The 25,919-nt window shown below is 38.3% G+C and overlaps 1 protein-coding gene and 1 non-coding gene across 3 annotated transcripts; both read right to left on the bottom strand.

Annotated features, from left to right (window-relative positions):
- Positions 1-435: 435 nt before the first annotated feature.
- On the bottom strand, positions 436-22,757 carry CUNH8orf37 (chromosome unknown C8orf37 homolog). Of its 2 annotated transcripts, XM_029223250.1 has the most exons (7): positions 22,564-22,757; positions 17,792-17,879; positions 14,417-14,481; positions 13,818-13,883; positions 9,946-10,020; positions 6,104-6,199; positions 436-2,221 (listed from the first exon to the last, which is right to left on the bottom strand). In XM_029223250.1, exons 1-7 carry the CDS (start codon positions 22,722-22,724, stop codon positions 2,068-2,070), a joined length of 705 nt encoding a protein of 234 aa, XP_029079083.1. In that variant the 5' UTR covers positions 22,725-22,757; the 3' UTR covers positions 436-2,067. The 2 variants fall into 2 exon arrangements, with proteins under 2 accessions (XP_029079083.1, XP_029079082.1); XM_029223249.1 differs by lacking the exon at positions 9,946-10,020 and having other exon boundaries at positions 581-2,221.
- A 447-nt stretch (positions 22,758-23,204) lies between these two features.
- Positions 23,205-23,286, bottom strand: TRNAS-AGA. Its single transcript has one exon. It is a non-coding gene; the product is annotated as a tRNA-Ser (tRNA).
- Between the last annotated feature and the right edge of the window lie 2,633 nt (positions 23,287-25,919).

Raw genomic sequence — 25,919 nt, 5'->3', positions numbered from 1 at the left:
GACATTAGAGAACTAATTATTATAATTATTATGTTATGGAATGCCAAACATGGGCAACATATCTAAGTTATAGAATAGTTATGATGAAATAATAAAAGTGGAAAAAAATTTCAAATCCATAATTTAGTAAATTTGCTCATTTAAATTAAAAAAAATCACCATTATGATTAAATGTGCCAAATTCCATGAGGTTCTGAATGTGTGGATCTTGTTGCTTTGCTAATTTTTGAAATAGGCAACTTCAATCCAAATCCCCGTTTCCTTTTTTATTTTCTTTAAAAGGATCAATTTTTTTTTAAAATGTATGTATGTATTTATTTATTTGACTGCATTGGGTCTTCGTTGCTGCACGCGGGCTTCTTCTAGTTGCGGTGAGCAGGGGCTACTCTTCACTGAGGTGTGCAGGCTTCTCATTGCGGTGGCTGCTCTTGTTGCAGGGCACAGGTTCTAGGCATGTGGGCTTCAGTAGCTGTGGCGTGCAGGCTCAGTAGTTGTGGCTCGCGGGCTCTAGAACGCAGGCTCAGTAGTTGTGGGACACAGGCTTAGTTGCTCCGTGGCATGTGGGATCTTCCCAGACCAGGGCTCAAAGCCATGTCCCCTGCATTGGCAGGTGGATTCTTAACCACTGCGCCACCAGGGAAGTCCCCCACTATGTTTCTGACACAATTACATTGAGATAAAAGTTTAGGGGGTAAAAAATTTTTATTGAAAGATGAGATTGGTAAACATATTCTTAATACAAAAAATGTGAGTATCTGCCACAATGAGATTTATCCTGTTGGAATACTAGACTGACTGGAGCAAGTGATACACATATGCAAATGTGTCACGGTTAGGAGAAGGAGTTTAATGACCAGATCTTTCTTTGCCTGAGTAAAATGGCTGGAACAGATTCAGTATAAGTACGCAGATCATAACTTTGCTTCAGTCCCTCCCTTTCAGCAAGCCTGTGTCATGCATTTGAACAATATATTAGACACAGGCGGTAAAGAGCTTCTGGCAGATTGGAATCTCTTGATGGGGCTGCGAGCTGGTAATTTTGAGGTAACCGATCTTTTGAATGTGCTGCTACTGTAGGGCTCCTCAAGTCTTAGACATATTAAGAAGGAGCCCAACAGGTTCCTGTTGGTTCAGCTATGCTTTCTTTTTTCATGTACTCACCAATAAACAGTGTGTCAACCTGATCCTACCAGAAAGATCAACAGGCTGCCTGAGAAAATATTTTACTTGCTGTTCTCTTTACTCAATGGAGTTTTAGGGCATTAAAGGCAAGAAGGTACTTGGAAAATCCAAAAATGACCTGTCTGTATTAGGATTTTTCCCTTGTACTTTTAGGTGCATCAAAAAAAACCCACTTTTACGTAGAAATGAATACTTGCTAAAAGAGCAAACTAAATAACTTCTGATATCTAAATGAACAAAAGGAGGAGAAATAAGCTAAAACTGGTAATATATACTTACTACTGTGCATAGTACTGCTTTGAATTGGTGAAGTTAGATCAGATACAGGCAGTGTTTTCACCTACAATATACCTATACTCCCGAAAACCCTTCAATTAGCCACTGATCACATGGTTTCTGACATGTCTAAATTATGATCTTTGCTAACAACAGATCTGACTGGAAGAGGTGATGTGTACACCCCTCAGTGACCTCTCTGCAGGGCCAGCTTTATCCCTTTTAACTGCTATAACGAGGAATGTTTACGCTAAGTATATTAGCAGTCAGTAGTACTGCAGTTGCTACTGAAAGGCTATATATTTGTATGAAACTCCACAATGAAATTTCTATTTAACAGGGGACAGGCTAGCAAAGGAGTATTTGGATAACTTGTTACCTTACTTACTAAGTGAAATGTCCATATATCAAAAAGGAATAATTCCAAAATGTTAAAAGCACATTATCTTCCCAAGTCCATTTGGTCTTTGAAAATTTGTAAAGCCATTAAATGAAATTTCCTGTCTTTTCCAAAGGGCATGATACTATGTACCTTTACCTAAATATTGTGACAATTAACAGAGACTGTTCTCATGGATGCATTTGTCTGAATGTGGAAAGTCTGCATTCTTAGTGTTTACCGCAAACCCAGCGAAGGTGATGATCCGTCTGAAGGTCAGTCAGTTCTTCAATGGTTCTCCAGCTGCACTGGCAGGCGTATGCCCGTGTTCCTTTCTTCTTTACCAACTTTGTTTTTAATTTGTGGAATTCTGGCATATTGTTCCTATTAGTAAAATAAGAAGGTTTTAGCATAGTAGCTTTGTTCAGTGCTTAATGACTTAAAAAAACAAAAAAGAAATTCTAACTGCTTTATTTTCCTATCTTCACAACATCCAAACGCTAAACTACCTGGTGCTCTCACATGAAAAACAGAAGATACACTTTGGTGTTCTCTTTCTGAGGATTTCAATGTTTTTAAATGGCAATCCTCTAGGTCTGTTTATTAAGGCTGTTGCAGAACACAGTGACCTAAAGAGAAGAATTATTGATCTGTCTTACCAGAGACTACATGATATAAGAACAGAGTGGAAAAGATGGTGGTTCATCTCCTACCTCAAATACTCACCTGTGCCATATTTTAAAAGCCTGCAGTGTGGAGGGGCTTCCCTGGTGGCGCAGTGGTTGAGAGTCCGCCTGCCGATGCAGGGGACACGGGTTTGTGCTCTGGTCCGGGAAGATCCCACGTGCTGCGGAGCGGCTGGGCCCGTGAGCCATGGCCGCTGAGCCTGCACGTCCGGAGCCTGTGCTCCGCAACGGGAGAGGCCACAACAGTGAGAGGCCCATGTACCGCAAAAAAAAAAAAAAAAAAAAAAAGCCAGCAGTGTGGCAAATGGAGGGCATATAAGAGGCATAAACATAACAGGCTTCTGATGGGTTAACTATAGAAAGTTTTCATTAATAGAGAAAAAGTGCTTGTTATTTCTATGTGTTGAATTCATATTATATCTCATTTGTTTCAATGAACTGCTTATTTCCGTACACTACCAGAAACAAAACAAACGCCTATCCTGAAATAGATGTCAGTAATTTTAACATAATTAAACCTATGCGCAGAACTCATGAAAAACGATAACCATCATACTTGATGCTATTATAAAAAAGACTGCAGAAGTTATATTTAATTAATAGAAAATCAATTATGATTTTCATAATCCATGTACTGAATTTATGTAAATATTCCATGACAAAAGAAAATGAAAAATTCAAAGTGAAATGATGAAAACATACATAGTGAAATGATGAAATACAGTATAAGTATTTTTAAAGAAAGAAATACACTGTTAACTGTTACTTGTTGATGTCACTGCAACAGAAAGCAGGAAACAAAGTGCCCTCTGGTGGCCAATGGGCACCACATTCAGTACTGCACAAAATTCAGGCACAATTGAGGTTAGTTAGACCCTAACAAAACCTAAGAGATTTTCCAGGCCAACTGTCTGACTTCAGGAAACTGAGACTTCGACCAGCTGAGCAACTTAGCTAAGGTTACAGTGAGATAGGGGAAGAACTGAATAAGTTTTACTGCAAAGAAAAAAGCGGAACAAAACTAAATGTGTTTAATGAAAACTAAACGGTTAAATGAAGGACTGTCCTTTATTCAATCTGCAATATATTTTGACAAACTTAACATGTGACACTTGATTGAATACTTAGAGATTTCAGGAATAGGAATCATGAAAGCCAAGGAACTATCAATAATTAATACATTTTAAAAGCTGAGAAAGAAAACTTCATTATTTCCCATAAAGCAAACACAGTTTCATAGAAAAATAAGAGCATTTTATTTAGCTATTATGGCAGGATGGTCAAGTATAGCTTATACTTCTTTAAGAAAGTTCTAGAACTTGTCAAAGCTAGGACACACTTATTGCCCTCAAGTGTTTCATCTCCCCTCTACTTTCAAGCAGATCACATCTTCATTCACAAAATCAGGCAGTGAGATGTGAAAAGGCCTCCATTTCCTAGCTTTCCCCTTGAACACATCAGTATATGACCTCTTTCCACCCAGGCACAGAGGCAGCCTCTTCCTATCCAAGGCCCACTTTCCATCAGCACTCTAGACCCCAAAGCCTCTAGGACCTTGTTACTCACATGACCTTCCCTTCTCTTGTCTTCCCCACCCCCCCACAATATAAACATCAGAGCATCTCCTATCTTTTTTTTTTAAATATTTATTTATTTATTTATTTATCTTTGGCTGTGTCAGTTCTTAGCTGCAGCACGTGGGGTCTTTCGTTGTGGCATGCAGGCTCTTCGTTGTGGTGTGCGGTCTTCTCTCTGGTTGTGGCACATGGGCCCCAGAGTGTGTGGGCTCTGTAGTTGCGGCATGCGGGCTCTCTAGTTGCAGCACGTGGGCTTAGTTGCCCTGCAGCATTTGGAATCTCAGTTCCCTGACCAGAGATCGAACCAGCATTGCAAGACTGATTCTTAACCACTGGACCAGCGGTTAAGGAAACCACTGGACCAGGGAAGTCCCAGCATCTCCTATCTTAACTAAATGATCCCTTAACTCTGCATTCACTGACGGGCTTCCAAGTCACCTTTCTGGGTAATATCATCCAGTTTCATGGTTTCATCTACCACTTTACAGTCTACATTTCTTAATCTGAGCTTCAGAGCCCCAGAGTATGGGCTCTTGACCTGGGATTTTGGGACCACACTAGGCTTTATTTGGGTTGGGTACTATGAAATCTCTCAAATTGTAATTTTTCTATGTATCTGCATATTTGAATTTTTCTGTGCGTATGTTGAGAGGATTCAGATTTTCAGAACAGTTCTTGATGTGAAAAGCTTAAAAACTCTTACATTAACACTAGAGGAGACTCCTAGAGATTTACATGAGAATGGATGCCAGAGAGGTGTCAAGAAAGCCTCTCACTGTCTTCTTTATGCTACTGAAGAGTGCTGCAATAATTCTGATGACTTGTATCTGAAAATATAGTCTTTGCTTAGGCACAGGTTTGGGGGGCCAAAAATGCATGATATGCATACTTTACTAATTTTTAGCCCTTAATTTTTATTTGAAAATGTGAATGTATAGTTCAAATACATTTTTATAACTTAAAAACATTAGGTATTCACTGAGTATTTAAGGATGTACAAATTACAAAAATATAAGTAAGATACTATCCCAACGACAAGGAGGGAGGCAGACATACACCAACCTAAGATATTTTCAGTCTTTTATTACAGTAAGTGCTATAACTGGTACAACGTGCTGTGGACACGGAAGAGGATGAGTTTACTTCCAAGTTGAGAGAGTGGTAAGGGAATCACAGAAGATAAGCAATGAACCATACCCTGAGGGACAGGTAGGGCATAGATAGATAAAATGGTGGGAAGGTAGCCCAAGAGGTGGAGGGTTTATACAAAGTCATAGGGAATGAGAGCATTATGGGAGCATTGCTTTTTTTTTTGTTGTTGTTGTTTTTGTTGTTGTTTTTTTTGCAGTATGCAGGCCTCTCACTGTTGTAACCTCTCCCGTTGCGGAGCACAGGCTCCGGACATGTAGGCTCAGTGGCCATGGCTCACGGGCCCAGCCACTCCACGGTATGTGGGATCTTCCCGGACCGGGACACGAACCTGTGTCCCCTGCATCAGCAGGCGGACTCTCAACCACTGCGCCACCAGGGAAGCCCCGGGAGCATTGTTTTGATGTAGCTAAAATCTTGCAAAGATGAAAAGTATACCATGGAAAGACAAACAAAGCTGGGTGATAGATAGTTGGGGACTGGATTATGGAAGGTCTTGAATGCCATGCTGAGGAATCTGGACATTATTCTGTAAGCAGAAGGGTTTTGGGCAAGAGGATGGCATACTCAGAGTTATGCTTTAATTCTCAGCAAGTGAAGGGTGGTCTGGAAGAAGAGACTGTACACAGGAAAATCAGTGAGGAGGCTACTTCTGAACTCCTGTCCAGAAGTAACATGTCCTTAACTAGGCTGACAGCAGACAGATGGAAAGGAGGAGATGATGCGAGAAATATCAAAGAGGTGGAGGCCACACAATCTGGCCAAGGCCACCAAGAGGCATTACTGCACAGTAAGAAATATAAAGTTGTATATTAAGTACATTTTTCACAGAGTGAAGTTCTTTAGAAACATACCTGAGAAACAGGTAATCACATGATTTGTCCCACCCATAGTCATCGTAGCTTACTACCCAGAAATCACAGGCTATACAACGCAGATGGTCACACGCTCTGTTCAGAGAAAAAGAACTGTACATTAGAAATTCCTGTTAAATTTAAATATGAAAATATGCTGATTTATTCATAGACTATACCACATATTACAGATTACTGAGTAAACAACAGAAAAGTAAAGATGAATCGGAGTATAAATTTTTATACTATTGGTCTGATTACCTATTTGAACTTTCGGGTTAAATTTCTGCACAAACCTACCTATTTTACTAAGATCTTGCATACTGATACATATATGCACATATGTATATTTACATATATAAAAGAAAAAAAATGGATGTGTAGATCTTTTAGTTCAATGGTTTTCAAATTTGTCTGAGGGAGATCTTCACTTAAGCTACCTTCTTTACGTGTTTCCCTTCCTAATGAAAATTTCAGGATGCTTCTATCACAGAATTTGCCACATTGTATTGAAATGCTGGGACAATATCTTCTCTGTGCTGGGACAATATCTTATTTTTTTCTGTTTCCCCACTACTTGGCATTAATGTATTCATTTACTCATTTAAAAAGTATTTACTGAAAGACTACTATGTGCTGGTGAGATTCTGTCCTCAAACAGCTTAGATTCTAATTCGAGAAGAAATACTCATAAATTATGTAGCATGTTAGAAGGTAAAAAGTGCTTTAAATGAAATAAAAAGTAGAGTCGATAAAATTGAAAGTACTGGGAGGAAGTGTGTTATAATTTTAAATACAAGAGTCTGCATAGGCTTCACTGGTAAGGTACATCTAAGCAGTTTCTTTAAGTGGAGTGGTAGTTGGTAAAGGAAGTGGGGTTAAGAGCAGGTTATATTTAAGAAGGAAAAAGAGCAGGTTTGTATACTGATGGCAAAGATGCAGTGAAGGGAAAAATGCTGCTGATGAGAGAGGGTAGAACTGCTAGAACGATACTCAGCACATAACGGGTACTCAGTGACAACCTGAGGAACCGAATGCCAAGCAAATCTCAAAATTCATATAGTACATAGTAACTTCAGGAGTAAAATGATAATATATGGTAAGAATTATGAATTGCTGCTGCAAACCATTTGATTTGTATAATAATTGTGATTTAAAGAAAACTTCTCCATTGTTTGAAGTATTTTAAAACTAGAATCAATATAGATACATTTGATCATCTAGAAAGTAAAAGGAAATAACAAGAGTTTTTAAGATACCAAAAACAAAGGGAAAAGACCAATAATAGAGTGAAAGAAAACATTTTCAACACATAGTCAAATACTTATACTGATAAAGCGTGCTTACAAATGACAACAAAGAAAAAAAACCTAAAAATATAATTCTATGTCACTAATATAGGTAGCATAGATTAGTAGTTAAAGAGTGTAGATAAGATTGCCTACATTCAAATGCTGATTCCCTAGCTGTGTAACTGTAGTCAAGTAACTTAACTTCTCTGTGACTCAGCTTCCCTATCTGTAAAATGGGAATAATAATGCACACCTCATAGAAGAATTATGAGGAGCTAACCAAGTTAATATTGATAAAGTGCTCATGACAGTGTCTGGCATACAGCATTCATTAAAAAGTTAAAATACTACATAAAGAATTAAAATTTCAAGCAACCATGAAATATATATTTAACCCAATTAAGTTAGCAAAAATTAGCACTCTCAGACTATATGTGAACTGCTATAACCTTTTGGGAAAAATCTTGGCATTATTTTACGATTAAAATTATACCTAGCTGCTGCACTAGCAATCCCATTTTGGGGAATATATTACATATAAATAAAAGCACCAGAGTATAGGCGTGTATCTCAAGAATAATTTCTACTGCAGTGCTGTTGAAGTGGCAAAAAACAGGATACCACCTGGATAGCTATCAAAGAGGGAAAAGACTGAATAACGTTTATACTATGGAATATTAGGCAGTTGATAAAAGAGTTAATTAGATTTAACTACTGACACAGAGGTGCACAAGGCAAGGTACACAATAACATATATAACACGATCCTGTTTTTGTAAAAACTACCCCGCCAATTTTCCTGTATAGGCGTTTATAATAAGTTTGTAAGAACATGGAGAAAAATGTGGAAGGTAATATACCATGCAGCTATCACTGGTTGCCTCAGGAGGGCTGGGAATGGAGAGGAAGGAAGGAGAGTACTATCTTTCTCCTTATACATTTTGACTTTTTATTTTTTTCAAAAAGCATATAATACTTCTGCAATTAAAACATAAAATAAAACACATCACTATATTTTTTTTCACTTATTTCCCTCTAAAACTCAGATAACTTAACTTCAAAATTGCAAATATATTTTGGCCTGAAAGTTTCTTTGAGAATGAATGCTTTGTATTTCTAAAAACATTAATCACAACAATAATTAAACACTTAAAATCTTAAGTTTCATAAACAATTCCGTATTTCCTTTTAAACTGTTAGCAATTTATGAAGTTGAATTTGTACATATGGAAATTCAACACAATTACATTTGTACACATTTCAACTTGGATTTTGAATGTACAAGTCAGGAAATGCAAAATGATGGTTCCCAAAGCTGCTATAACTTGCTTTCTTATGCATATGTATTTATTACATGATTGCACAGAGTGTTAACTTTAATGCCTTAATACATATGTGCAATTTGGCTGAATTACTGCTGTTGTGGGAACTATAATTTAGAATTTCCTGACATTTTGTATGTGTAAAATTTCAACCATAATGTTAAATACAGCTTTTTAATTTAAAATTTAGCAGTTTATTCAAATCTATTCACACTACCACATTTTCCTACAAACACTGTCCTTTGAGAAAAATAAAACTATCTTGCAGCTAAGAAATCATTCTGCTGCTACGATTCACTCTATTAGGCCATTATTATACCAGTCTATGGAATAATCTAGGCTTGCAAGTAGTTTAAAAAATAACGAGGAGAGTAAAATTCAATTTGGCTTGAAAAATAACACCTTGGTTTTATCTATATCTTATTAATGCCACCACGCTTTGCTACTGCTCTTCCCCTTTACACCAAGTGGGTAAAAGATTCAAATCTTTACACTCTAAAATCATTCGAGATTACTCTCAAATCAGAGCTTGATCCAAAAATCAAACAAACATAACACATGAAAAATTGGCAGAACACACTCGATTTCCTTCATGTCCTAGGCATGTAAATCAGTGCTTATTTTCAGGGCTTAAATATATTTTTCTTTTATAACTATATATAAAAGAATATCTAACATAAAGTCATGGTTCCAATGAAAGATAAATTGTCAGGTCTTTCCTCTAAAATGTGAGTAAATACAAACGTGGAAGTGTCATCAACAGCTTTGTCCTTTTATCAGGCTAGTAAGTAGAATCTTTACTATTTTAAAGATGTTAGTGGTGGGAATGTCCCAAATATAGCCCAATATAGTCTTCTGCACAGACCCTGGTTCTCAGTCAAATCCTTCAGATCTACACAGTAGACTGGGGAGTCTTGCTGTTTGGGCAGCTGGAAAACAACAGCTGCAATAGCAAAAGCGGCTTCCCTCTTACATACATTATAAAAGCGTCTGCAAATTGGTATACTAGAAGGCATAATGGACTAGGCATCAAGTTACACGCTGGAGTCCTTGCCTTGGGAGTCATTCTTGACAACTTTCTCTCGTGCCTCCAACAGCCATTTAATCACTGAATTCTGTCAATTCTATGTTCTAAATATCTCAAGTGTGACCCTTTTTCCCTACAGCCACTGCCACCACTTAGGTCACAGCTGCCATCCCTGTCTCTTTCCTGGACCACCGGTACCTACTGCCTGTTGACTGGTCTCCCTGTCTTGTCCCTCCAACTTCCAATCCATTTTCCATTCTGGAACCAAAATTTCTTTCTTTAGAAACACAAATATGATTACGTCATCCCTATCTGCTTAAAAAAAAACCCCAAACAACCCAATGGCCTCCACTGCTATAGGACGTATTTTTCTAAAATCCTCCAGGGGACCCCAAACCAAACGTCCCCTGTCTACCTCTCCAGCCCCACCAGGAGCCATTCTTTCCCCCACTCACTACACTCCAGCTCACCTGGCTGCTCCCTGTTCCTCCCACACCCCTGGCTCCTTCCAGCTCAGGGATCGTCTAACACGGTGGGTCCTCTGGCTCCAACGCTCCCCTGTCTTTGCTTAATTCCTACTTATTTATCATATCATAGTCTGATTAAATGTTATTTGCTTAGGAAAGCATTCCCTAACACTTCATATTAGTTAGGATGCCGATTATCTATGCTTACAGTATTCTGTACTTACCCTTCACATTACATATTATGTAGAAATTAAATAGTTATTTGTGGAATTAAAGTCTCTTTCCTCATCTAGACTGAAAGCTCATTGAGGGCAGGGAAGTGTCTATTTATTTGTTCACCACAATGTGTTCACTCAAAGCCTAGGACTTAGCAAGGACATGACGAATTAATACGTGCTTAATGAATTTAACATCAGTGCCTCAATTTCCTCATTTATAAAATGGGGTTAAAAATTCTTGCTCTATCTGCATCTTGGTTTTTCCCTGTGAAGCAGGTGAACCAATACACATATACTTACAAAAAAGTGCTCTGGACAGTATAAAGTACTTCATACATATAATATTTTACATGCACATGCGTATGTATGTGCTTATCTTTCTGTGTGTGTTGATCTATGTCATGAAGAAGGTGGTCAATGATTAGTATCTTTGTGATGGGTGAAGAAGATCTGTGAATATAAACATTTACCTGTGCATATATATGCAAATTGTATGTGTTTTCCCTTCTTGTCACTGTGCAAAAGGTAGGAATGGGGTTGAAAGATTGTGGTATTCTCATGGATCAATGTTATATAATAGACATACACTGAAATTCCATCTGGCACGAGATTCTTCTGTGCTAGAACTAAATCAAAGTACATGTAAAAATATACTACATAAAAGAGCATCTTAATAAAATATTTACTCTTGGAAGTAAACCAGAACATATAGAGATATTTCCTGAGATAAAATGGAAAAGTAGTAGAATATAGGATTCTTGCAGCTGAGGTATAACACAATGAGAAGGCAGCACAAACAGATGAGAAATACCCACAAACAACTCCAAACAACTGTACCTATAGTAGCTATCTGACCTGCAACATGGGCACAATTTTAATGTATTATTTCATTTAATCCTTACAATAACTCAGTTTCCTCACCCATAAAAACTAAAGTATTTATGGGTGAGGAAACTGAGGTTTTGTAAGATTATATCCCTTCTCAAGGCTTCACAGCTTGTAAGAGGCAGAGTGAATATCTGAACTTAGGTATTCTGTCATCAGAGCCCTTTTTCTTCATGCCCTGGGTATAATCATTTGTTTCTTTATCAGTTTCTCTACTGGCCAGTGTTTTATCTTTTTTTGGTATCTAGTACCTAGGACATAGAGGGCATTCAATGAATATTTAAAAAAAGAAAAGGAAAAGGAAGTTCAAACAGAATGACAAAATGAGTCTACAGTAAGTGAATTAAGCAGGTAAGACAGTGGGGACATGCACTAGAAAGGAGTGTCATTCTAGACAGGGAGTAAGTGTAAAAATACTCAGAGGTAGAAAAATATAAGTGGAAAGTAGAAGGATAACAAGTGTTCTAGTGGAAGTAGAGTATCTAGCCCAGGCTTTAACTGGAGGTGAAAGAACTAAAAAGAGAAGAGGAAGAACAACAATTTGGTAAAGCAAACAATGAGTTTAGAGTTAATATGAGACAGATGGCAGCTCTCATTTTCCTTCTGAACAGGGGAGAGGTGCTCAAAATGTTATGTTAGGTATATTTTCTTTAATGCTCTATGTGGGTGAGACTACAGAAGATGGAAGTGGATGGTAACTAGGAAACGTTTGCCGTATAGCTCAAGGATGACTTGAGGGAAGCCTGGATTCGAGGCAGAGTGGTCTGGCAATGACTGAGACAAATCCAACTGGGTAGACACAGTAAGTCAGGATTGATAAGCAGCCAGACTGTATTCTTCTCTAAGGGCAGTGTGTGTCTCTAATCCTTTGAATAGACAGTCCTCAACGCACGACGATTCAGGTGCTATCAACTCTTTATTTACAGCCCTCACAGCAGGCATCACCCCTGTGGGTTGCTATAGCCTGTCTGCTGCCTGGTGTTCCTGGTCTAGGCTTCCCCAGATTCCCAGTTTCCCTCTGGTCCTATAGCCCTTTTTTTCCAGGCCTCCTCGGATCTAGGCCAGCTCTACCACAACCCTCCAACAATGTCCTTTTGGATCCCACTTCCATTATTCAATATAATGGTTATCTCTCCTGAAACGTGATCAGAATGCAATCATACAGCTCAGTCTTTTACTTCTTTTATCAGAAAATGAAAAAGTGCTTTAGAAATAACTAGACAAAATATAATAATCTAGTTAAGTAGGCCTCTATAAAAACAGAACCAAACTTAACAGGGCAGTAAAATGATTTGCTGAACTACTTACAACAGACAAGACATGGAAACAACCTAAATGTCCATCGACAGATGAATGGATAAAGAAGATGTGGTACATATATACAATGGAATACAACTCAGCCATAATAAAGAATGAAATAATGTCATTTTCGGCAACATGGATGGGCCTAGAGATTATATACCAAGTGAAGTAAGTCAGAAAGAGAAAAACAAATACCATATGATATCACTTATATGTGGAATCTAAAATACAACACAAGTGAACTTATCTACGAAACAGAAATAGACTCACAGACATAGAGAACAGACTTGTGGTTGCCAAGGGGGAGGTGGGTGGGGGAGGGATGGCTTGGGAGTTTGGGATTAGCAGACACAAACTATCATATATAAAATGGATAAACAATAAGGTCCTACTGTATAGCATACGGAACTATATTCAATATCCTGTGATAAACCATAATAGAAAAGAATATGAAAAAGAATGTATATATATGTATAACTGAATCACTTTGCTGTACAGTAGAAATTAACACAACACTGTAAATCAACTGTACTTCAATAAAAAAATAAAATTGCTGAAAATCGATCTGTTTCTCCACTTTACGACAATGACAATGGAATAGGCTAGGAGTCTGAGGCTGATAGGGGCTTGGGGTAGGTAGTATCATGACCATAAGATTGCCGTGAAAGAGGTACTGAGTGAGATACTGGGTGAAAGGAGGGTTGGGGAAGAGACAACAAAAGGAGGCTTTCTCCTTTTGAAATATGTAAAATCAAGAGACTGTGCTTAAGAACTCCTTGGGTACTACAGACCCACAGCTTCTCATGCTGACTGGCCAAGGCAGTGTGGGTGACACATCACATAGTTCACCTGTCCTACTCACTGGTTTTCACTGCCTGGAAGGAAAAAATGGCAAGATAGAAGCTCAACTCCTGGTGTCTTGTGGAAACCAAGCTGGGATGGAAGTGATCCAGGCACTTCAAGTGGCTCTTAAAGAAGGGTGTCAACACAATGAACAACACATACCCAACACCATAGCTTTTAACAACTATCACCCAATAATAATCAGCATTTCAGTAAAGTGTTCTTAGTTAGACTGGCTAACAAAATATGCCTTTTATTATGAAACAGACTCATGCCAAGATGATAAGAACTATGTTTTAACAGGGTATCAATTTGGAAAAAACTAATTAAGCAAGTATAACATATTTCTGACATCTTACCTCTGTGAAGTATTTGTCCCAATCCCACATGGAACAGCGCTTCCACCAAGGTATACTGGGCTGCAGCTGGACATGTTCAACAGATGGAAGAAAAATAAAATTAAAACATAAAAGAAACATGAGAAGTTAATTTGGCCTCATTGACTCTATATTCTTGTAATCAAATTGTATATTTTCCTGAGCAAGCCAACTATTTCAAGGAAGAGGTATTTATTTCAGGGTCAGTGTGTTATTGGATAAAACCTGTATATTCAGGAACACTCAAGGAGTTAAAATGAGTCGCAGAAAAATGTGTTTGCCAAATAATGTAAGGGACAAAGTAAATACTGAAGAATATAACAGAACATTAATTTTGAGAAACCATTCACACTTTTTTTTTTTATGCAGCAGAAAATTATTTACAATAGCAATAACCTCCCATTCAAGTTCCTTTACACTAAGGAGTCACAGACCATAAGAACACTGAAAAATGCTGCTGTTGGTCTGTCTCCTGAAAGCCGACCAGTGGTGCTTTGTTGCTCAATGTTGTTAAACGGTAACAAAATCTACTAGACCATGCTCATCAGTGTGTATAATTCACCAAAACAATCCCCACTTACCTCTTACCAGGGCCTTGAATGGAAGCTCTGACAGATGTGTTACCTGAAGATTTAGATTTTAATTTCTGTTAAAAAAACAAAACAATAAAAGGCCAAGGGTAACTTAGAGAATTGTAACATGAAAACTAATATTCTTTATTTTATAACAAGGATATCTTAAAAATGGCTTAAAATTTCCTATGATTTTAAAGTTTCTGAAATGAAAACAATGATCAAAACCCTTTAAAGGCAAAAGGGAAGCAGACCTCCCTGAGAAATTTACGAATTACTATGCTAACATTTAGTCTAGAAAATTGATATACTGCCATTATTAGCATGCTAAGATTTAGAGTCACTTTATAACTCTTCAGTTAATACTAGAGTTCAATGATTTAATATGAAGGAGCTGCTGTTTAAAACTTCATCCTGGAAAAATTCAATTGAGGAGTAAAAAAACCTCAGACTCATTTTAAAGGCTGTGAATGGTACTCACCTGAACTAAAAATAAACTAACCAAACTCCTGGGTAACTTCAGGAATATTAATTTTGATCAGATGAAATGGTATCAACCATTAGATGTCCAAGGAAAATGTAGAGCTACCTAGTCACAACCATACAGTAGTTCCTATATGGTTACATAACATCATCATTAGCAAGCATTTATTAAGTGTTAACTGGTATAAGGTACCAAACAACATGGCCGACCACATGCTAGGACCACCGCCAAGGAAAGGAAGTAGGATGGAGAAAAGGCAATTTAAACTATGCAGAGACATGCCATCAATTTACCTAGTAGGTGAGGAAATTTAATGGAGGCAAAAATACTTGACTATTTCTCTTAACTCTTTTATTTGTTGAATAAAACTGATGTTAAACAGAACTGGAAACATTTTTGGTGCATAGCTGAAAAGTAATAATGTGCCTAAGTCTCTTTTTGTCTTTGGGAGCACACTCCATGTGCCATCCAGGCTTGTGTTTACAACTCAAGGCTGGCACACTGGGACATCTGCTGTTGTTTCTGGGCTTTCTTGTGTGAGTCTGAGAGTGGTTAACGAACAAAACAACCTGCAACTGATGTAATATTGTAAATCAACTATACTTAAATTAAGAAAAAAAAGAAACACAACAGGATGGGCGAGCAATGGAGGAGGGACCAATACTCTCAAGAGCATCTGGCCTCTGAGGACAAGGTGGGCATATGGACGAGCAATTCACAGACACTTCCTTTCCTCATCCAATCGGTGTTTTACATTGATCTGCTTTCCTCCAGAAGTTTACTTGGGTTGCTTTCTCCCCTGCAGGCTGGAAAACTGGATATAATAACTAACTTCAAAAAGGGAGCACACAGGAGAAGTGCATAAAAGCTTATTCTTCATGATTATAAGAGCTATTTTTATTTCAGATTAGTATATCTTCTCTAATACTTCTTTAGAGAAGTATTTCCTTCCCTTTCTGAAATGCCTTGAACCAAAGAGACCAGTGCCTCACACACAGATACATACCCTGTAGTGCTTACTAAATAATGAATCGCTCAGATGATCAATGAATAACATCATGTAGTTTTTTTCCTACCACTAATTAAATTAGTATTGCTATTCAGCATTTATGATGCATTGTTTGCAGAGTATTCAACACCATTGCTATTGTGTTGACATGTTATTCAACTAGGCCATCAGCTTATTAATTTACCACAGATGAACTGAAAATGTTGAATGTAGAGAAATTAAGATTTTTTAAACTTGGTTTTATTTTTGTTCTTTCTTTTTCTAATTGAAGTATAATTGACCCACAACACTATGTTAGTTTCAGGGGTAAAACATACTGACTTGGTATTTCTATACATTACAAAATGATCACCACAGAAAGTCTAGTCACCATACAGAGCTATTACAGTATTATTGACTATATCCCTCATGCTGTACATTTCATCTCTGTGACTCATGTATTTTGTAACTGCAAGTTTGTACATCCCTCATGTATTTCACTCACCTCTCCCACTCCTCTCCCCTCTGGCACACAGAAATACAAAGCTTAAGATCTATACCAGTCACTTAAATTTTAGTCTGACAAAAAAAGAAGTGGCCCATATCCATAATCTTAACACAATCATTGCCTAGTTATTTTTAGTCCACTGTCTTGCTTTAATCTTCCCTACCTTAAAAACAAACAAACCAACCCTCTTTGGTATTATATTTATTTCTTAGATTTTTTTCCTTGTGGTCCTTGTAATTTAGACTTCCATTTGGTCTCTTTCTAACATATATATATATATCTAACAAATATATTCTGTGCCTACCAAACTGGTAAAAATGAAAGCATATACATTCTCATCACTGCTGGTGAGAAGAATACAAATAAGACAGTCGCTTTGGGAAACATTTTGGCAATGGGTAGAAAAGTTGAAGATGAGCACCTTGCGACTTCCTAGGTTTATATATCCTAGAGAAACTCCTACACATGGGTTAAAAAAAAAAGACATACAAAGATATTTGATGAAGCACTGTTTGTAAGAGCAACAACTTGGCATAATCAAAATGTCTAATCACCAGGGATGTAGATAAACTGTGGAGTTACGTAAGGGACTGCTATACATTAGTTTAAATTGTTTATGGTTACATACATACGGAATAAAAGTATAAAAGTATGGATGGAAAGGCTAATGGTTACCTTTGGGAAGGAAGGCAGTAGAATAAGATTTGGAGAGTTCTTAAACTATAATTTTTATTTCTTTAAAAAAAGTCCAGGGAGTTCCCTGGCGATCCAGTGGTTGGGACTCAGCGCTTTCACTGCTGTGTCCTGGGTTCAATGCCCGGTCAGGCAACTAAAATCCCACAAATCACATGGTGTGGCAAAAAAAAAAAAAAAAAAAAATCCAGAGGAGCAAATCTGGCAAAATGTTAAGATACGTTCAGTATGACTAGTAAATATATAGGTGGTTGTTATATTATTTTATGAGCCTTTATAAAGTTGATATAGATATATAAGCATTTAAAAAAATAAAATACTACCAACTTAACTGATTAGTTCATGGGATGAGAGCAACGGCAGAGCATTTGAGATGCTAAGCACATTCCTATAATGAAAGCTGATTTTGGTCTTTTAGAAAAGTATTCCTAGAGTATACAAATAAATACAAGTAACCAACTTCATCTGCAAGTTGACTTTTGTTCAACGGCTTTTCTAATTTCTCATTCTTGCTGAGAAATGAAAAACAAAACACAGTTTCTAATTTTTTTCTTATTTAAATCTAAGTGGAATAATTTCTTTAAATAATTGTATTTCTCAGAATCCAAAGGACTATAGATACTTGTGTATTCTAATAAGTTTTCAGACTATTTTCTAAACATGTCTTGAGATAATGAAACAATTACTGTACATTTAGAACATTTGACTTACAAAGCATTTTTTGTCAAAGTTGGGCTCTTCAAATATTTCGTTAATAAGACTGTCAAGATCATGTTCTTTTTTAAATGTTTCTGTTGATCTGAAAAAACAAACAACAAACAAGAAAACAGCTGAAGCTTAAGTGCAGATAGAGTCAGCCAGCATCAGAAGAGTTTTGTTTAAATAAAGTCCATTACTAGAGTTGATAACAGAAGGACAAATGTGATGTTCTTTTTTTCCTACTATGGACATAGCCTAGGATTCTTGAGAAAAAGGATGTAGTTCATCAGGTACAAATTCCCATGTGTACTTTTACATACTTAAAATATAACGTTTAAAGCTGTACGTTATATATAAGAGAAAGGTGGGTATGCACTTTTCTAAATTACATCAACCATTTATTTAAGAATACAAAATATGTACAATTATAAGTAGAACCTGAGAATTATAAACAAAGATAATTTTAATATGTCTAATTTTCCCCTAAGGGTTCCATTGTAAGTCAAATAATCATACCTCTTTACTACAGGAGCCAAAGGTTATATAACCAAATGATTAATTACACACATACACACAAAAAAGTGATATTTGTTTGACAGAGTATCTCCACCTCTTTACCTCTGTGGGTAAAATCATCACAGGATTACTGACAAACTGTTACTGCATGGAACTCCTGTTTAATAGCTAACATTTACTGAATACTTTACATAGATGAAGATATAGGGACTGAGAGATTCAAAAACTCGCCAAGGTCATATAAATAGTGGGAGGAGAGGCTTGGAATGGAGTCTAGGGCAGTCTAGACACCTAACACTAAATGAGATTAACTCTCTTTAGAGTTTACGTTACAGATGCTGTATATCATTATAACTTTATAACTTCATTGGATCATTAAATTATTTGTTTTAAAAGACAGGTTTTTTTTAGACTAACTCTCTATTTCTAGAAACATATTTGCTCCAAAACTGTTAACATCAGGATTATAGCCCTCCTTTGATACTGCTTAGAGTAAGATAATTAACCTGATGTAAGAAAACGCAGAGGCTGCTGCCTAACACTGAATGTCTGATTCCATCTATGTCCAGACTTTGCCTCTTCAGTTTTTCCCTTTCTAACTTTTACCCTTAATATCTTCCACTGTATACTGGTTTCTTCCCAAGTATGCTAAGTATGCTTTCCTCTTCAAAGAAACATTCCAAAACCCCTCTTGAAGCTGCCACCCTATTTTACTCACTACTGAAGAGTAGTCTATATCCATTATTTCTACTTCCTTACAAGTATATTGGATTTAGCATCTGCTGGTGATCTGGATAAGAGTTTCTTAACCTTAGAAATACTGACATTTGGGACCAGATAATTCGTTGGTGTGTGTGTGTGTGTGTGTGTGTGTGTATCACAGCGACAGGGGCAGGCTATTGTGCACTGTAGGGTGTTTTACAGCATCCCTGCTTCTACCCACTAGATGCCAGTAGCACACCCTTCCCCAGTTATGACAATCAAAAATGTCAAGACATTGCCAAATGCCCCTTGAGTGGTAAAGTCATCACCTGTTGCGAACTACGCACCTAGTTTAAATTATTTAACCTCTCTGAACCTCAGACATTTTATATGTAAAGAGGAAATCTAGACAACTATTTAAAACTTCTTCCAGGTGTAATATTCCACCTCTGGCCTCTATATCCCTCAACTATAGTGAAACTCTTTTTTTCAAAGTCACTACTGCCCAAATCACTACACGGCCTTTCTCAGTTCCAATTTCGCTTTAATCTTTCAGAAGCACCTGACACTTGTGTACCAATTCCTTCAATTTCTTTTGCGACAGCAGGTTGCTAAGATGTCCTCTAGAAATTCTCTCCTCTGGTTTTCATGATGTACTCTCTGGGTTCCCCTCTCTCATGCAATTTCACAATTTCAAGAATCAGATGCATTCAAACTTTACCAGTCTGCTCAGTACTGTTAGGGATCCAAACTATCAGCTTTCATAAGATTCTGGTCTGTTATTAGATCACACAATTTCATGATGCCTACACTTGCCTATGCGTTGCTACAGAAATGGGAAAAAAATGCCATCATTTCATTGAGAAAGCATATAAGCAGTATACTTTTTGTCTTTTGATGCTGTAATACAATAGTCTTAATCAAAGGTTAATAAACATTTATTGGTTCCCTACTTAACTTTGCTTACTATATTGAATCTTGATTTAAGATATAGTTTCTGTCAAAAATAAAATATATATTCTAAATAAAATAAATGTAAACACTTGAAACCCACAATTAAATGTGAAAGGTATAAAAGCTTAAATCTGGATGTACAATACATAAAAGCTTAAATCTGGATGTACAATGTCCTGGTAGATTTGGAAATATGAACTTGGGCAAGCAACTATTCTTCTAGGTCTTGGTCAGTGAAATGAGCATAATAATAGTATTCACCATGTAGGGATGCGGAGATTAAATGAAATAACACATATAAGGCATATAAAAAGGACTCAATAAGTATTGGCTATTATTATAGATATCATCTATGAGTTTATGATATTATCTCTAAATATTCTCATCTGTATCATCCTGAACCACTTTATTCTTATTGCAGTTCAACTCACATCAGTCTTTTTTTTTTAAAAAAAACGAATCACATATTTCTCTTTATCATTTTGAACTCTTCATCAAGTTGTATATGTTCTGACCATTTATATTAGCAGTAGTTCCTGGTATCCAGATGTGTCATGGTCATTTATTATCTGCAGAGCTATCATTTTTAAGGGACAATTTTGGTATTTTAACTCTTTTAAGAAAAAGAGATCCAGGCTGTATCACTACACAATTGGCAGGTGGTCTCCTATTAATAAATTCATAATGTAAATCAGTTTCTAACTTTTAGGTATCAATTTTGGCTCAGGACAAAATTTTAATATGTGACATTACATACTACATTTGTTATTAAGTTTAGGGTCTTTGTTGCTGGTTTTTTTTGCATAATTTACAACTACACTGCCAAATGAAGTGAATGACAACACTTGAATTCAACACATGAATGACAACAGTACTGGTCTGTTACAGCTTCTATAAATGTATTATTGAAAAATCTGAGGTAGTAACGTGGGATGGGATGCTACGAGGATTACGGATGGATTTTAGTAGTGTAACAACAGGCTACGGAGAGGGGTACAAAAGGACCTGTGCTTGGAGAGGATCCGTCCACCTTAGTAACCCTTTCCATTTTCAGCAGCCTGCTCCAAGACATCCTATCCCTCTGTGCTAGTTCTCCTAAGATGAACAGGTTCTGGAAGGCTCTTTGATAAATTTTCTCCATGCCCCAAAGGAATAAATAAAAAGAACAAAAGAACTTGCAAGGTAACATTGTTGTAGGATAGGAATGGTAGATGTGCTGGGAATGGGTACATAAGAATGTCCAGCATTCAAGATAATAATATACAAATTAGTGAGAGTGATATTTGCATAAACAGTCAAATGAGCGTTAGCCCATTCAAAGCAGTCATCTTTTTTGGCCGAGTCCCCACTAGGGATGAACCCATGCCCCCTGCATTGGGAGCTTGGAGTCTTAACCACCGAACTGCCAGGGAAGTCCCCAAAGCAGTCATTTTAGTTGGCTCTACAGTTATTTTTTAGAATGCTGCCAAGTACTCGACTAATTTTTAGAACTTCTGTTTCTAAATTTTAGACTCTTTTCAATGTTTTTATCTTCTGAGGGTGAATTTTTATAAACAAATGTCATTAGAGGTGAGTCTTGTAAATTGGGTAGCAATGGTGTTGGGTTCTGGGAAATCACACACAGGTGCGCAAAAACAAAACAAAACCCACAGATGCAGCCATAAATAAACAAGACTGACTTTCTTGGGTTGTTCCAAAGCTGCCTCTGTGTAATTCCACAAGCGTCTCCAAGAGATTCAAGCAAGAGTCACTGCAGAGGCTCCCAAGCCATCACTTTGAAGGACAATACTCACTCTGGCAAAAATTTTGTTTTTTTGGAATTGAGGGGGGAAGTGAGATAAAGAAGAAAGTCCTATTATTGAATAATTACACAGAAGAAAAATGACTGACAAATTTGAAAGATACTTTTTCTGGATCAAAAGCCAAGACTTAAGAAAATTCCCCAAATTTCAATTTGGATGCCTGAGATCATCTGGTACCCTTAGCTGGGGCCATGGGGAGAAGGAAGGTGGCTGGATTAATAAAGACAGTGTTACCAATAGTTAAACCTTTTAATCTTAAATCTAATCTCATTCAATTATCTGAGCTTAAAAAAAAATCAACTAATGATGGAATAGAATGGAATCGTTTTCTCCAACAATTGGCCCAAGAATTGTTCTGCCTTGGGAATGGGGTCCCAAGAGGACCAGAGGCAATAGGATGAGGTGCGGGCATCTCAAAAGCGGAAAAGAATCGCTCACGCAAACGGAACCCCGGGTCACTGTGACCCCCCTCGGGGCTCAAGAGAGAGAGCTTAAGCTGCACCCCCTCTCCCGCATCGGAACCTGAGCGAAGCCGCGGGCTCTCAGAGGCGGGGCATCAGCGGGGCCAGTCCTCTGGGGCTTGCTCGGGGGGCGGAGTCGGGCCTTGGGAAGAGATGTTAGGATCCTCCAGGCCGGGGAGCTGAAGTGTGTGCGGCCCCGGAAGTGGGGAATTGAGAGTCTGGGCCCTAGTAGGGAGAGGAGCTGGAGGTTGCGGGCGGGGGTGCATTTCTTTGGGTCCGGCGGCGGAGGGGTGGCTTTAGGACCTGAAGCAGGCTTCATCAGAACAGCCCACCCCTCCCGCCTGTTAACCTGAGATTCTCTTTCGCCTCGGTTCGGTTCCGGTCGTTGCTGAGGATGCCACCGCCACCGCCTCCGCCTCTGGGCCGTTCGACCATACCCAGTCTCAGTGGGTCTGGTCTGCAAAACTTGGACTCGACCTCATCCAAGAGCTCGTCCAGGTCCTTCGCCATCTTGAATCGTCATGTCCTTCCCTTGCTCTGGTAGCTACATCACCGTGTGGTTTCCAGGGGCAACGCGAGGATACGCAGGGCGCGCTGGCCACCCCCGCGCATGCGCGAGCCATTCCGAGGCTGTCCTAGGAGCTCGCGATGCCTGGGCGCTGACGCGCTCGCGCGGAAGGATGCAGTAGGGTAGCGAGGCCCCGGGGCACAGGCTTTCCCGCGGGGCGAGAGGTCTGACGGAACTGTTCATTCCTACTTCGCGACGCTTTGCTTTTCTTTGTTCCAGATTGTCTGGCGTGTTTTGTCCCATGTCCCTCTTCTGGACTCAAGTTGTAACCACAATCACACGACTGCCTAACTCCCTCATCCGCTCTTCATCTTGCCCCATTGGGGTCCCAGTTGTATTCCAGCAGTTCATAAATTCTTTAAATAATCTGTGGAGAAGCCTGCAAAAGGAAAACAAGGATTTGTACCAAAAGGTTGGCTGACCGTAGTCGGCAGGATTCGAACCTGCGCGGGGAGACCCCAATGGATTTCTAGTCCATCGCCTTAACCACTCGGCCACGACTACTGTTGACGTTACCTTTGGCAATGAGATCTATGTAGTCTGCACACAAGTATCTACTCCAGTAACAGGTATGTTTAGATCGTGAGGAAAACATTGCAAAGCTGTTCTGCCAGATAAGCATATTTGAATGTTATGGCTCTAATAATTTTACCTTCTTGAAGGGCTCTTAGAGCATATCTCGTCCAACCTTTTACTCCCCATCAGAAAAAACTGAATTTTAGTAAAATCGCTAAAGTTAGCGTCAGAAAACAAGAGGTAAGGAAGAAAGCCTGGTGCTGCTGTACACCTGCTTGCAGAGGTGTGCATTTCCAGGAGGGAACCGGCAACTGTGGGGCCACCGACCAGCCTCCGGGCTTCCTTGACGGGCTCCCAGCTCCACCCCTGCCCCTCTCTCTTGGACAAACAGCTCCCAAGGACTCTTTTTACCCACTAGGCACTAAAATGCTGTTGCCCACTGATTTAAATTCACTATGCAGGGCCAGACTGTCCCACAGTGCCGTAAAAACACTACTTTGAAAAGTGTGATACGTGATAAAATGCAAGGTATTGTCATTTCATGGTACTGCTGTAAATACTGTGCATACCGAAACCTGAACTTTGAGTATTTCTAACGTGGGATAGCAAAGAGGTTGGCAGCCTTGGAAACTCTGGAGCTAGTTTAATCGAGTTGAATTAGTAGCTTCATTTATTTGGTTTGTTGTTTGTTCAGAATATCTTTAATGTCCCTGAAGAGCAACGTCTTGGTTGCTCTTGTGTGATGGAGCGAATACCTTTAAATATTCGACTTTTGGGAGCCAGCTGTTAAATGCAACCATTATTAAAAAATTAAATATATTAAAAAACAAAAGCAATACTCAAAATTCACTACAGTCTAGTTATTTCCCTACATTTTACTATAGTTTACGCTGTTGAGGTTATTTACATCTATTGTATCTGAAATACTATACAGTGGGTTGTTATTGTGAATCTCTTCCTAACTTCCTGTTAGTGATGTCACTTGGGTAGCTTGGAATCAGGCTTCCTGAGTGTACTTACTCCAGGGAAATTGCACATGCTACAAAATACTTTTCTCACTAGAGTTAGTTGTCAAGCATTTACCAGCACATCACTAATGTTTACCATCAGACCAACCTTGAATATTCCCAGCAAGGCAACATTCCACTTACCTGTCTGGCTGCCCTGGTTATACTCCCTGAAGCTTTCTTTGTTTTAGCTATCAGAATCCTAGCATATTGTATGACTTCCCGCTCAATATTTTAAAGTTTTGTTTTGTTTTTCCCTAACTTGCTTTGTTGGGTGATGGTACTTGGAACTGGCCTCCAAAAAAAGACAGGAATAAGCCACTTGATACTGAAATTGCCCTTGCAATATGGTTCTGGGGGAGTTATGCATAGTTGCCATACAGTTTAATAGGCTTAAATTAATAATTTGATTTTTCTCTAGAAAAGATGAAATCTGAGGTATACCACCAGTGGCTGAAAGAATCTTTTAGCATGTAGAAGATTTGCATGAAGGACTATGAAAAGATAAAAGAGGAAATGTTTCTAGTTGTGTGTTTTGTTTACATGAATATTGGAAAAAATTGGAACTTGTTTCCTTCTTCCACTCCCACTCCAGTTTTAATAGAATATCATGTGTAGATCATCCAGAGGTTTGGTGTTTTGAGAATTTCACTTACAGCTTGTTCAACTGTTCATTGGGTCTTCTGACCTCAGTTGTGTTGTCTTTCTGGTTTGCGTTAGAGTGAGAAAAGTCAAGTTCAGTGTCTACAATGAGAAATGCCACATATCACATATGTGTATGGCTGTTTGATAAATGGGATGATGATAGCATACTATTAAAAATCTGCAGGGAGTTCCCTGGTGGCCTAGTGGTTAGGATTTCAGGCTTTACTGCTGTGGCCCAGGTTTAGTCCTTGGTGAGGTAACTGAGATCCCACAAGCCACAGCGGCAAAAAAAAAAAAAATCTCCAGATGTCAGGAGCGATACCAGGTGAACTTCAGCGGCCTCTAAGCAATGGAGGTGGATGTACGTGATGAATGTATACTTGGCTTTGGAAGAGTCTGCGTTCGTGCAAATCATATTAGAAGATAATTAAAAAATATATTGTATATTCCTTTGGTCTTTTTGTTTTCCAAAGTGAAGAATCTTATTTATTCTCTCTATAATTGTTAATATGTGTAGACAGTGATGTGAATCCTTGTCCCTTAACTCTTTCCCAGTCTTGGAAAGCATGCCGAGTGTCAGAGGTTTCATAAAGGAGTATAGCCAAGAGTCTTCAGACAATACAATTATTAAACACGGTAAAAGTGGCGTGCTGTGTATTATTACATTTACTTAGCATTCCAAGGAAGTATGTTAGGGAAAAGGTGTCCATGATAAGAAAACAAAGCCCCGTTGACTTTCCCAAGTAAATAGATAGATAAATAGATACCCACCGCTGGGCAGTGACAGTGGCGTGGGTGTGAGGGGGGAGGCGTCTTCACAGAACTGTCGCCAGCTTCCCAGCAGCTAATGCTATAGAAGAAATGGAAATAGCACTGGGAGCAGCTCTGATTCTTTTAAGTCGTCCTGAGTTAGGCCTTGATGCCGTGTAGGTAAATTCAGTCCATAACACGCAGAATCTTTATTGGAAT

The sequence above is a fragment of the Monodon monoceros genome, unplaced genomic scaffold (assembly GCF_005190385.1).
Source record: "Monodon monoceros isolate NGI ecotype Baffin Bay Population unplaced genomic scaffold, NGI_Narwhal_1 Super_Scaffold_14, whole genome shotgun sequence".
NCBI classification, from domain to species: domain Eukaryota; kingdom Metazoa; phylum Chordata; class Mammalia; order Artiodactyla; family Monodontidae; genus Monodon; species Monodon monoceros.
The sequence above is the reverse complement of the archived record's forward strand: the minus strand, read 5'-3'. Positions and strand labels throughout refer to the sequence as shown.